The sequence below is a fragment of the Canis lupus genome, chromosome 5 (assembly GCF_003254725.2).
Source record: "Canis lupus dingo isolate Sandy chromosome 5, ASM325472v2, whole genome shotgun sequence".
Classification (NCBI taxonomy): Eukaryota; Metazoa; Chordata; class Mammalia; order Carnivora; family Canidae; genus Canis; species Canis lupus.
In genome coordinates, this window is record NC_064247.1 from 4,690,898 (window position 1) to 4,703,564 (window position 12,667).

The window sequence follows — 12,667 nt, forward strand, 5'->3', positions numbered from 1 at the left end:
CGGGGGCTTCCTCCTAGGAACCCACCCTGGAGAGCCCAGCCCGCCACCCCGAGCCCCCCCCCCACCCAGAGGCCCCCACCGCCCACCCTATTTTAAGCAACCAACTGCGGGCAAGGAACCTGCCCTGTGGGGCTGCGCCCTGCGTCTTGCCCCGGGACCCCCCACGCAGGGTCCCACAGAGGGGCTCAGTGTCGCCCTGAGGTCCCTGAGGCCTGCCCAGCCCCGAGTGGACTCCCTAAACCCTCCCGCCCTCTGGGTGACCAGCCCTCTTACTCTTGCCCTTTGACCCCGTCCCTGTCTTCAGCTGCTGGGAAATGGGTGAGGCTTCGGGCCCTGAGGAGGATCCAGAATTACGTGCGGATCTGTGACCTCAGGCCATCCAGGGGAGCAAAAAGCTGACCCAGAGCCAACAGTATCTGCTCAAGGAAGTCCATCACTACTCTGCCCACCTGGTCCGAGCGGGAGGGGAAGTCCCCGGGTCCTGACTCAGCCACTGTGGCTGCTCTGTCTGCGCAGAAACTCAGTAGGCCTCGCAGGCCCGCGGCTGGCTACTGCGGGGGTCACGCTGTGTCCCCTTCGGCTCCCTGCACCGCCCAGACCCTGCGCACACAGCCGTGGCCCGGGGACCACACGCACCTGCAGCGAGACCCCGTAAGGTGACATCAAACGGACTGAGGGCAGGACCACCTGATACAAATCCCTTCTTTCCTTTTTGCGGGGTTGGGCTGGTTATCACCGGGATTAGGGGTCAGGCCTGGGAACCCCGAGCCCCTGGGGCAAATACTTCTCACTGTGCCTCAGTCTTCCCCTCTGAAAAGTAGGTTAATAACCCCTTGCACCTTCTAAGTAGAGGTGTTGTAAAACGTAATTAGCTGATTCCTGCTAATGACAGAGGCCTACCTACTATCGCCCTTCGATTTTCATTTCTCCGCCCACAGTCCATCCACCTGCCTAAAGCGACCGAGGCCCATTCCTCCCTCCCGTCTGGGGGAACGGCTGGAGTTCAAGTTCAAACATTATGATGAAACAAAAACACCGTGCGGCCTCAACCGTAGCCCATGGCCCCTGCCCTCTTGCCACTCGCCCAGGGCCAAAGGCACCAGGAAGCCGTCCTGCTCCCACCTGGCTCCCATCCCCCCTCCCCTCGTCTGAGGAAGGCAGGGAGTGGCCTGGGGGAGAGAAGCAAGCCCTCCTAGGGACCTCCGCACCCTCACAGCCCAGAGGAGACTCACCTAGCAAAGCCATCAAGTCTGCCACCTATTTACATTCTAGGCCTCCGTCTACACTTCAGGTTTCCAGTCATTTCCAAAACATGTTTTTAAAACATTAAAACATATCTCAGGGACGCCTGGGTGGCTCAGTGGTTTCAGTGGTGGAGCATCTGCCTTTGGCTCAGGGCGTGACCCTGGGGTCCTGGGATCGAGTCCTGAATTGGGCTCCCCACGAGAAGCCTGCTTCTCCCTCTGCCTGTCTCTCATGAATAAATAAATAAAATCTTTTTTAAAAAAATCTCAGGGTCACCTAGGGGGCTCAGTCGCTTGAGTGGCCAACTCTTGATTTCATGATCTCGGGGTCCTGGGATCCAGCTCCACAGTGGGTCTGCTTGGAGATTCTCTCTCCCTCTGCCCCTCCTCTCCCTCAAATAAACAGATAAATCTTTTTAAAAATCCATTTCAAATGCAATTATTTGCAGAACCTCAAAATAATAAAATAATGAACAGACTGGCTCAAGTAGCCTCAGGACCCAGAAGGTGTCCAGACTATTCCTTGAAAAGCTGCCCTCAAGGACTGTGACCGGTTTCCAAGCCGTGCGGTTAGAGGACGCCTCACCCGAGGCCTTCCTGGGCGGCTATAGGAAGGCGGCCAAGGCTCACGGGGCTCTGGGGACACCTGGACAGTTGCCAGGGCTCTCAACCCGTCGTCTGCGTACCACACAGCTCAGGGGAGAGGGCGGAGCCACCACGAGCATATTCATGATTTCTGCACATCTTTGTGCCATTTAGGCATTTTAAATACAGATTATCTCTAACTCCTATAATCAGGTTGCATTTCCAGATGAGGAAATGGGTAAAGGAGGGTTAACATCAAAAACCCAGATGGCTGGGACACCTGGTGGCTCAGCGGTTTAGTGCCATCTTCAGCCCAGGGCGTGATCCTAGGGTCCCGGGATCGGGTCCCACGTCGGGCTCCTGCATGGAGCCTGCTTCTCCCTCTGCCTCTCTCTCTCTCTCTCTGTCTCTCATGAATAAATAAATAAATCTTAAAAAAAAAAAAAAAAAACTCTGCAAAACTCTATCTGCTTCTGGGGCCCAAGTGGTGAGAGGCCTTGCTCAACTCTGTATATGCATTTCCACCCTTGAGCCACAGGTGTAGGGGTGCTGACCCCCCCACCTCTGACCTTGCCCCTAGCCGCGGGGTCCCACACCTGTACGGAGCCAGGAAGCTGCTCCCATCCTGCCCAGCTCAGAATGGCTGCGCTCCCCTCACCACCCCTGAAAACACAGCCCAAGGCTCAGCCCCTCCAGGGAACTTCCACAGACCATCTTAATCCACAGGACTTTCTCCTTGGGGCCTCCCCCCACCCCGTGGCCTGTACGCCCACTTGGCATCAATGATACCCCACTGTCATGCTAAGACCAAGCAGTCCTAGGGGGCCAGGGTACCCCAGTGTCTTCTTCATTCTGCGTCTCTCTCCAACCCCCTCTATGACCTTGGCCAAAGGTCATAGTTTGGTTGGTTGGTTGACCAACTGAGGGACCTCTCTTTCCACAGCCACGCTTGGGTAGCCTACCCCGGGCCAGCCGGGGATCACCCGGTGCCAGGGCTTGCATCCCCTGCGTGCTTCATCCTCCTGGAAGGGGACAGAATGGTTGGTCCACACCCCAGGGTTCTGTTGACAGCCTGCCCATCTCTCCGGTGTCACCCAGCCTGGCCACCTGCGCTGGGCAGCTCCACCCAAGTGTGGACTCTCCCAGCATCTTCCTCTCCTGGTCTTCAATTAAATGCACCCCCGCCCCCCTAGGACACAACGTCTTTTGCAATCCCACCGGAGAATTCCAGATCAGTGGGAGAGAACGCCACCAGCAGCCCCCACTCCACCCTCAGCCCTTTGTCCTCCCAAGTCGGCCTGGGTCCTGTCCTACCTGGGTCCTCTCCTGAGAGCCTCTTCCCACCCAGCCAGTGTCGCCCCTCCGGCCCGCAGTCACCAGATTCAGGGAGCACAGGGCTCTGCCAGGACCTGCACAGCCAGAGATCACACCCGAAACGAAGCAAGAGAGACGAGAGCAGCGCCACGCAGCCCTTCTCATCCTTCCCCCCACGACCCACCGAACCCGCTTTCTGACGTCTCGGCCCGTGCTTTTCGCACTCACTGCCTTTGTTACTGAGAGAACGAGGTTCCCCTGCAGGTGTGAGAAACACCACGGGGAGCCCCCTGTACACCCTCCGCCCAGCCTCTCCCAGGGGAAAGGTGCTGCATTGGGATACCCAGTGCGGACGCAGTCCGGCGATCTGGGTTTCTCCTTTTCCTTTGCTCATTTGTGAGTGTGAGTTCGAAGTTCCACGGCACCGATCTCGGGCGTGGGGGGCCCCCGGCCACCAGCCCAGATAACGGCTGGTTCTGTGTCCAGCACCAAGATCCGTCCCGCCGCCCTTCGGGAACCACGGCCGCCTCCTCCCCGTCCCCTCCCTGTCCATCTATCCTCCTGTCCTTGAATTGTCCTTTCAAAACCGGCACATAAATGAACCATCCAGCATCAGTGTTTTGGGATTGCTGGCGTCCTTCACTCTGCACACTTCTCTGGACAATCGTTTGGTCATCGCGGGCACCGGGGCTTGTGCTGCTTTGCGCTGCGTCGTATCCACAGCAGCAGGCGCCACGGGCCGGCCTCCCCCTTCCCACCGCTGCCGCGCGGCCCCGACACTACAGAAGCTTGGGGCGCCCCCTGCCCCCCCCCCGCCTCCTGGGACGCCTCGGTTCCCAAAGCGGGCCCTAAAGCCAGAGTCCGGGGGCAGGAGCCTGGTGGCAGCACGCAGGACAGCGCGGCCCTGGGGGCCCCTGGAGGCCAAGGGCGCGCTCAGCAGCGTCCCCGCGGTGTGTCCTTGGAGGCGCATAGGAGCCATCCCGTCTGCCGTCCGGCGCACCCTCGCTGGGGCAGCGGAGCTTTCCCTGGGTGCCAACCTCGGGCAGCGCGGCAGCACCGAGCGGGAGGAGCAGGCCCCCGGAGGCCCCTGCTCCCCGGCCTGGCTGGTGGCCCGCGGACTATGCAAACTAAGTGTTTGTCACCTCTGGCCACCTCCGGCCTCGCCTCGGCCTGCCATATCCAGACACGACTGCCCACAACCCAGTGGCGTAACTCAAACGTGGACCAGCCTGGGGCCCACGGGCCGTTGGCCCATCACCTCCCTTCCCCGGGGGCCCCAGGTCCCTTACCTGCCCAACAACGGCTCAGGGAGCACACACAAATAATCAAAACAAATAGTAATCATAAAGGGTGACATGTCCACTTGATGAAAGCTTATACGGGAATCAAAACCAGGTTTTCAAAGAGTAGGTAATGCCACGAGAAAACTCTAGGATGCACGGTTGGTCGGATGAAAACACAAGGTCAGGAAGCCTACAGGCACTTCCCATCCCGCTAAGCTCACCTCCCACGTCTCCTCCCAGAGGCTCCCCAGGGGGCCCCTCCCTCTGTTTTAATCAGGTGACTTCCCCAGGGTCCCCTAGCACCCCAGACACCCCCCAGCCCCAGCCTCTTGCCATCTCAAGGCCAAGCACTTGCTCTTTCAGGATGGGAGAAAAGGGCTGCCTTGTTCCAGTCCATGGCTTGAGACAGTTAATACATGTTTGATGCACTGATGGACTACGACCGTGGCTTTGGCTACAGAATAGGAATTAGATTATGACTCTATTTGGGGGAGAAAATGCATCACATATATATTAACATCCACATGAGTAAACAGCCTGGGGGGCTCAGTCGGTGAAGCATCTGCCTTCGGCTCAGGTCATGACCTCAGGGTCCTGGGATAGAGCCCTCCCTCTGCACTGGGCTCCCTGCTCAGCGGGGAGTCTGCTTCTCCCTCTCCCCCTGCACACCTCCCCACTCGCACTCACTTGCACTCTCTCAAATAAATAAATTTTTTTTTAAAAAAGACCTTGGGAGATTGTAAGCCAAACTACTTACAGGGGTTTTAAAACCCCAAGGAAAGAATTTCAGAGGAACTTTGCTTTCTACCTTGCATACTTTTGTATTGCTTGATAAAAACAAAGAAAGAAATTAAAAAAAAAAAAACCCTTCCTAACTTTTGTATTCAGAAAAAAAGTAATTTATTATTTTTTTTCTGTTAAAAAGCAGTTTCATTTAGAAAAATGCATAGGCAATACCAAATGATTAAAAATGCCTTTCTAGGGCATTTTCTCTCCTTTCTCAATTCTTTTCATTTATCTGAGTTATCCAAATTTTCTTTAAATATGTATCTATCAGGGACGCCTGGGTGGCTCAGTGGTTGAGCACCTGCCTTCGGTTCAGGGCATGATCCCGGGGTCCTGGGATCGAGTCCCGCATTGGGCTCCCATGGGAAGCCTGCTTCTCCCTCTGCCTGTGTCTCTGCCCCTCTCAATCTGTGTCTCTTATGAATAAATAAAATCTTTTTTAAAAAATGTGTATCTAGGGCAGCCTGGGTGGCTCAGCGGTTTAGCGCCGCCTTCAGCCCAGGGTGTGATCCTGGGGTCCCAGGATCGATTCCCACATCAGGCTCCCTGCACGGAGCTTGCTTCTCCCTCTGCCTGTGTCTCTGCCAATCTCTCTCTCTCTGTGTGTGTGTTTCTCATGAATAAATAAATTAAATTTTTTTTTTTTAAAAATGTGTATCTATTAGTCTTTTTTAAATGATAATTTTAAAGGGTATAACCAAATAAAAATATGGGGAAGGAGGAATTTACTTTGCATTTTTGGGAGCCACACAACAGGCCTGGCTCTTACTAAGCTTGCCGTTGACTCCACGTACTAGATCTCCTACGGTGCCCTGCTTGTTCTTCCTTGGCCTCCTCCTCACATCCCAACCGTGGGAGCAGGTGGGTTTTGCTTCCAGTGTTAGGGTGGGGCACCCAGCACAGCACTCACTCCCGACACAGATGGACACAATTGCTGGCACCCCACCAAGCCGGCCGTCCAGGTCCTAGTGACTCAGAATTAAGTCATCCGAGGTATTGGCCTTTCCCTCCCAGGAGGGTGTCATCTACAAAGCTGATAAGCAAACGTTCCGAGACTCCATCAGAATTGTTGGTAAACAAGAAATGGCACAGGAGGCAGGCAGGAGTTAGGAGCCGCCCCCAGGCTAACCGCACAGAGTGACAAAGGGACCCTCTTAGGCACGGTGGGTCGGTCGTTCAGCCAGACACGGATCTTCCAGACCTCGCTGGTCTTCCAGCCCCCGGGGACGCCACGACCCTGCAGATAGGAGAGAAGGCCTCGGACACAAAGGAGATGAACACAACACGAACTAGATAAAACCTATGCATATGGTAAGGCCTGTAAGGAGGCCAGGGAAATGTAAACAACCAGATTTGCTGGCCTGGGTAGGTGAGTCTTTTCTTTTTTTCATTTTAAAACTGCCTTCATGGCTATAATCATGTGTATAATAAATAAAGCCACATTTTGTTCAAAGGCTTGTTGAAATCACACCTCCCGTCAGTCTCCTGGTCGACCGGATGAGTAACTTCATCAAAAGGGGAAACCAGACGCGTTTGGTGCAAGAGGTTTTTGTGGACTTGGGTTGGCGCCTGGTGCTCACCACTCTCTGCTTAATAACGTGTTCCCGTATTTTGCTGGGGATGTGCATCAATCACCATCATCTTTGGAATACAACTGTATAATGGCTTTGCGGTTAAGATCTAGGCTTTGAAGTCATGCAGATCTGGGTTGGAACCCTTGTTCTGCCTCTAATTGCCTTTGGGTCATCATGCAAACCCTCTGAGCCTCAGTATTCTCATCTGTAAATAGGGCTGCCCCCCCCCCCCCAAGGGTTGGTGTGAGACTAGAGAGGGATGATGAGCTGAAATACACCTATTCGGTGACGGGTAGAAATGGCTGTTACCATATTCTGCTCTACTTCTCCCCCAACATCACCACCTCAGGGAAACAAAGGCTCCAAGATTTGGACCAGTTTGCCAACTGCCCCCAAGGAACCCAAGGATTCCATTGCTAACCCTGGGCAGAATTTAGCAAATTCAGAAAATACTAGATTCCAAGATAGAAATTTTAGTAAAGACCTGCTTCTGGAAAGTCCTTAACAAAGAAAAAGAGTCAATTGATGTTCGAGAACTCCGAACTAACCGCAGACACCTTCTCACCCCTGCCAGCCTGAGCGAGAATTCTGAGCAGCCCAGGCGTTTCCATTGCCACCTACGAACTGCGAGCTGGCCATTGTAATCATGGTAAGCCCCCAGCATCTCAGAAGCAACTAAGGGGAGGAGAAATCCAGTTTCTTGCCCAAATCAAACTAATTCTTTCCCGTCATAAGCCAGCCGGGCCTGAGCTCCGCGGACGGACAGCCCTGTCTTGGCACCCTCGCGGTCTAGTAGAGTAAGCAGAGCCAGACCACCAGGCTTCAAATTCCAGTCCCACTCGGACGTCAGGCAAGTTCTTAGCTCTCTGTGCTCCCACTTCCCTCACCTATGAAGGGAAGTAATACTGCTAAGAGGCGTGATTCACGGAATATGTCCCACAGATGCTAGCAGTGATCTGAACACTCCGTCCTGAAGACGTGGCCCTGGGCTGAGGGGCTCGGCCACACTCTCTTCCTCTAAGAACAGACTTTCTCTCTCGGGAGAGACATGAGCCAAAAGTGTGGGCAGAACCAGAGGCCACAGGAGGAACTGACACCACGGGAACTCCAGCACCCAAGGGCCACCGGCCACCGCAGCACAGACCGCCACCTGCCCCGGGAGCAAAGCATGAGAGGCTCAGGTGGGGTGAGGATGTGGCGCCGCCACCAGCAAGCCGGCTCGGGGCCGACCCACCCACGGGCGTCCCCACAGCTTTAGACGGCCCGGGCCTCTGACTGGGGCAGCCGGCAGGCTAGGGTGGCTTTCTCTGCCTGTTTTCCCATCTCCCAAATGAGGCCACGAAGGTCCAGGCCTTCCCGGGGCCGAGGGCAGCAGGGAGGCCCCCCTGGAGTAGCCAGGCTCCCTGTTCATTCACAGCACCTGGGGGGCGAGTCCCCCCTAAAGAGCCATCCGGGTTCATCACTGCCCACCTCGCTGCTCCTCCCTGCCCCCCTGTGCACACCTTCCTCTGAGAGAGCCCAGCACGTGCTCAAGAGAACCCAGAAAGGAGGGAGTTTTTTTTTAAGTTTTGTTTTGAAGGGGGGTGGGGGGGCAGGAGGAAGAGGGGAATGAGGAATCGGTCGTAGTGGTCGTGGGCACACATTTCCTTTCCATAGAAGGGTCTTCCTTGGGCAGCCCAGGTGGCTCAGCAGTTTAGCGCCGCCTTCAGCACAGGGCCTGATCCTGGAGACCCAGGATCGAGTCCCGCATCGGGCTCCCTGCATGGAGCATGCTTCTCCCTCTGCCTGTGTCTCTGCCTCTCTCTCTGTGTGTCTCTCATGAATAAATGGATAAAATCTTTAAAAAAAAAAAAGGGGGGGGGTCTTTCCCATAGAAGCTGCTGTGCAAAGAGCGGTCTCATTCCCCAAAACTCCTCAGAGAGCCCCTGCGTTCAGCAGCGCAGGCCGGCCCTGCTGGGAGGCCAGTCCCCACCACCGGCCCGGTTCCTGGCCTCCGCGGGCCTCCCACCAAGACGACACCACCTTCCTGTTTGTCACCAGGCCTCTTCCAGCTCAGAGATCCAAACTGTGTACCTACACACTGCAACTTACAGAGGGCTCGGACGGGAAGTGTCCCTTTCCATCCTTGCAACGAGTCTATACCATGCATGTCATCCCCATTTCATAGTTACAGAAACTGAGGCTTCCAAAGATTAGGTCACATCTCTGAGGTCACCGGCCAGCAGAGGGGAGGCACCGGGTCCTGGCTTCACGCTGGACACTCCGGCCACCACATCACAATGGCCTACTTGCCCCAACTCCTCTACCCTGCCCCTTCGAGCGTGGGTTAGCTGTCTCTAAGTGCCCGCCCTGGGCTCCTCTGGAGTCTAGGACTTAGCACACCCACAGAACTGAACTCCCGAACCCCTGGGCCTTCGCCTTAAGCAAGGGCTCGATGGCTGGAGTCTTTCTCGCTGTTATCATCCAGCCTGGCCTGGCGCGTGCTCGGGCCGTGGGTATCTAATAAATATTTGGTACAGGGATGAGTGAATGTCTGACTAGTTAATAAAGAGATGACTCTCTGAACAGCCAGAGCCTGCACAGCCTACCCCCCACACCTGATTTCCCAATTGTGGCCTCCATGTGCCTAGGGAATACGAGTCCTACCCAGGGCGGGCACTCGAGAAGGCACCAGTGGATGTCACGGCACCTTCACAGCTCCATCAAATATTCCACACTCAGTGAGGCAGGCTCCCTGGCTCTTCCTGGTGGCCACGATAGTTGGCATCTGCACACCTGCTCTCGTGCAGGGAAGGCTCACACAGTCCCCAGACATCAGGGTCCTGGGGACAGTAGGGAAACCTGAGGTGGCCCCTTCCTGCTTGATGGGAACAGCTTGGGCTGGGGCGAGGGCCACAGTCCTTGGGAAAGATGCTGCCATATACACAAGAACCTCCAGACAGAACTCTTCTCCGTCCGTGCAGGAATGGAAGTAGCCAGAACCCAGAACTCAAAAGCACTGGTTCCCCTTTGGGGCTCAGCACGACCTGGCTGGGCTCTGCTGATGGGGTGAAATCAGGGGCAGCAGCTGTACCTCCTGGTCGGGGAACGGATCAAGGCCGAGTCTGCAGACCCTGACTGCAAACACTGCAAGGTGATCCAGGGAGCAAGCTTCCTGCTAAGGCATGGGATGGGAAGGAGTACGTGAAGCCTTCCTGGAGGCATGGAAGTGAGCCTTGGGCACAGTTGGCTACTTTCTTCAGGACCCACTGCATCACGTCGAATTTTTGCACGTCTTAGCAGGACTCTCGGGACTGTCACTTCCTTAAGGGAAGCAGTGCTATCTTGTCTTGGAGAACCTTCCCTCCAACAGTGCCGGGCCCGGGACTAGCCTCGGAGCTGGTTCAGTAGAACTTGGCAGGAGAGAGGACAAAGAGTGATCCATGTGAAGGAAAATCGCAGAATCAGGGAAGAGGGAAGAACCCGATGGAAGAGGGAATGTGTGAGCCTCGCAGAAGATGAGCAAACCGGCAGGGACCAAGGGGAAAAGTAAGCAAGGGCTTGCAGGTGACAAGAGAGAGCTGGCTGTGGTGGCTCAGAGCGAGGCAAGGAGCCCCAGGCTCCGCCCCTGGGCGCCAAGACTGGCAAATCCCAGAAAGGGAAGTGGAGGGGGGGAAAAAAAACCCAAAAAACCCCAGCCCAGCCCCGAAATAACAAACACCAAACAGCAGGCCCCCCACTGCGGAGGCGGGAGGCTAGAGGCCCAGCAGGCAGTTATCAAGGATTCGTAAACACGGCACTTACAGAAGGGAAAATAAAAGGCGGGCACGGGGTGGATGGGCCTCCAGCAGGGAGGCTGCGCGGGAAGGCCCGGGCCTCCAGGCTGGCCGCCCTGACTGCGCTGCTTCTTTCCACACAGGAAGTCAGGTGTGGAGGAAACAAGGCGGCCAGGGGAGCCGCTCTGGGGTCTGGCTAGCCGCCGCGGCCCCCAGAGCTGGTCTTCTGCAAACTCCCGGGGTCACCCCGCCAACAGGGGAGAGACCGGCTTCAGGGACCTACGAGGTCTGGCCCGGCCGCCCGACGGCGCAGCGCGGGGCAGCGGGAGGTCCCGGACCCCGACGCCGCAGGGAGGAAGCTGCCTCCCAGGGCGCCCCGCCCGCTGCGCCCACGGTGCCCGCCCTGACCTGGGGAGCCCTGGGGCCCGGGGTCGCAGCGACGGTGCGGGGGCCTGGCCGGGCCGCCTTCAGGGGGCCCCCCGCGTCCTGGGGCTCCCGGGCTCGCTGCTGGGTCGGTCGCACCAGGGACCCTCCGCGGGCGCAGCCCCCACCCGCGGCCTCGGCCCCGGCAGCACCTGCGGACCGGCCCGGCCCCCCGGGAGCCCCCTCGCGGGCCGCAGGGGCGCGGCGCCTCCGCCCGGCCCCGACGTGCGCCCCGAGCCCAGCGCCGGACCGCGGACGCCCGCCTGGCCCGACCCGGGGCGGAGCGCGCCGCTCGGCGGGGACCGGGGCGCAGGCACCCGTCCGACAGGAAAGTCCACCTGCCGGGCCGCCCGGGCCGGGGGCAGCCGAGCGGGGCCCTCGCCGGGCTCAGCGGGCAACGCGGCCCCGGGGCGCTCGGCGCGGCCCCGCCCCTGCGCCCCCCGCGCCCCCCGCGCCCCCCGCCCCGCGCCCCTGACCCCGCGCCCCGCGCCCACCTCGGGCCGCGCGCTGTACTTGAGGCCGGCGCGGAGGTCCTGGCGGCCGCGCTCGCCCTTGAGGGCGCGGCTGCTCTTCATGGTCCCGGTGGCGGGTCGCGAGTCTCAGCGGCGCGGGCCCCGCGGGCGGCCGCCTGCCATCGCCGTGGGCGCTCGGGGCGCGCGGGGGGCGCGCGGGGGCGGGCGGGGGCTGCGCAGGTGCGCGGGGGGGCGCGGGGGGCGCGAGGTGCGCGGGGGGGCGCGGGGGGCGCTCGGGGGCGCGGGGGGGCGCGCAGGAGGCGCTCGGGGGCGCGGGGTGCGCTCGGGGGCGCGGGGGCAGGGTGCGCGCAGGCCGAGCCGAGTTCCGGTCGCAGCCCCGCGTGCGGCCGCCGGCGGTCCTCTCGCGCTCGCTCTTCCTGTCCCGGGCAGGTAGTTTCAGGGTGTGGCCTCCCCGGGCCCGCCCCGCCCCGCCCCGCCCCGCCCCTCGCGGGCCCGCCCTCTCTCCCGCCCTCCCGCCGCGCGCGGGCCCCGCGCCCCCCACCCCACCCCCACCCCCAGCCCGGGGACCCGAAGCTGACGGACACGGAGACCCGGCGACCTGCCTGGCGGCGGCCCCTCGCCAACCGCGCCGCCCGCCCGGGTCCCGGGGAGGGACCTAGCAGCCCGCCCTCCCTCTCCCCCTCCCTCTCCCCCTCCCTCTCCCTCTCCCGGAGGTGACCCCTTGCGCTGGGAGACCACGGCCGCCGCCTCCTTGATGCCACCGGGCTTCCGCTCCCTCCCTCAGGCATCTGCAATCTCTCCCCACCGTGCTACGTGACCGGGTCTCAATTACAACCCTTCCAAACCCAAACAAGAACCACCACCGGCCCTAGACCCGGCCTCCGCCTCCACCGCTGCCGGCCTTCCTGGCGGCCGCCTCTGCCCTCCGCCGGGAGGCCCTGCCTGGGCCGTCCAGCCGCCCCGGGGTGGGTGACCAGGACTCCCGTTGCTCCACCAGGTGCGGTCTTACCTGTTCCCAGCATCCTCACCTGTTTGCCGCGCCCCATACTCTTGATCCCAAGTCAGATGCTCCCCTTCCCTGGATTCCGTGGTCCTCCTCTCTGGCCCCTGAATGTCAAGGTTCCCAAAGTTGTCTCTTGGGCCTCCTCCCTTTTTTCCCTACGCTTTCTTGCCAGGTCGTCTAAGGGCTTCAAGTAGGTAAATCTGCTTTCCTAATATTGACATCATGAA

General features: G+C 59.2%; 1 protein-coding gene across 1 annotated transcript in view; it reads right to left on the reverse strand.

The window, feature by feature from the left end:
• ST14 (ST14 transmembrane serine protease matriptase) overlaps positions 1-11,638 on the reverse strand; it is a 36,331-nt gene extending 24,693 nt beyond the window's left edge. Inside the window, exon 1 of the mRNA XM_035716478.2 lies at positions 11,459-11,638. Coding sequence (XP_035572371.2) covers positions 11,459-11,539 — 81 coding nt within the window. The 5' untranslated portion in view covers positions 11,540-11,638. The remainder of the gene's footprint in view (positions 1-11,458) is intronic.
• Positions 11,639-12,667: the final 1,029 nt, after the last annotated feature.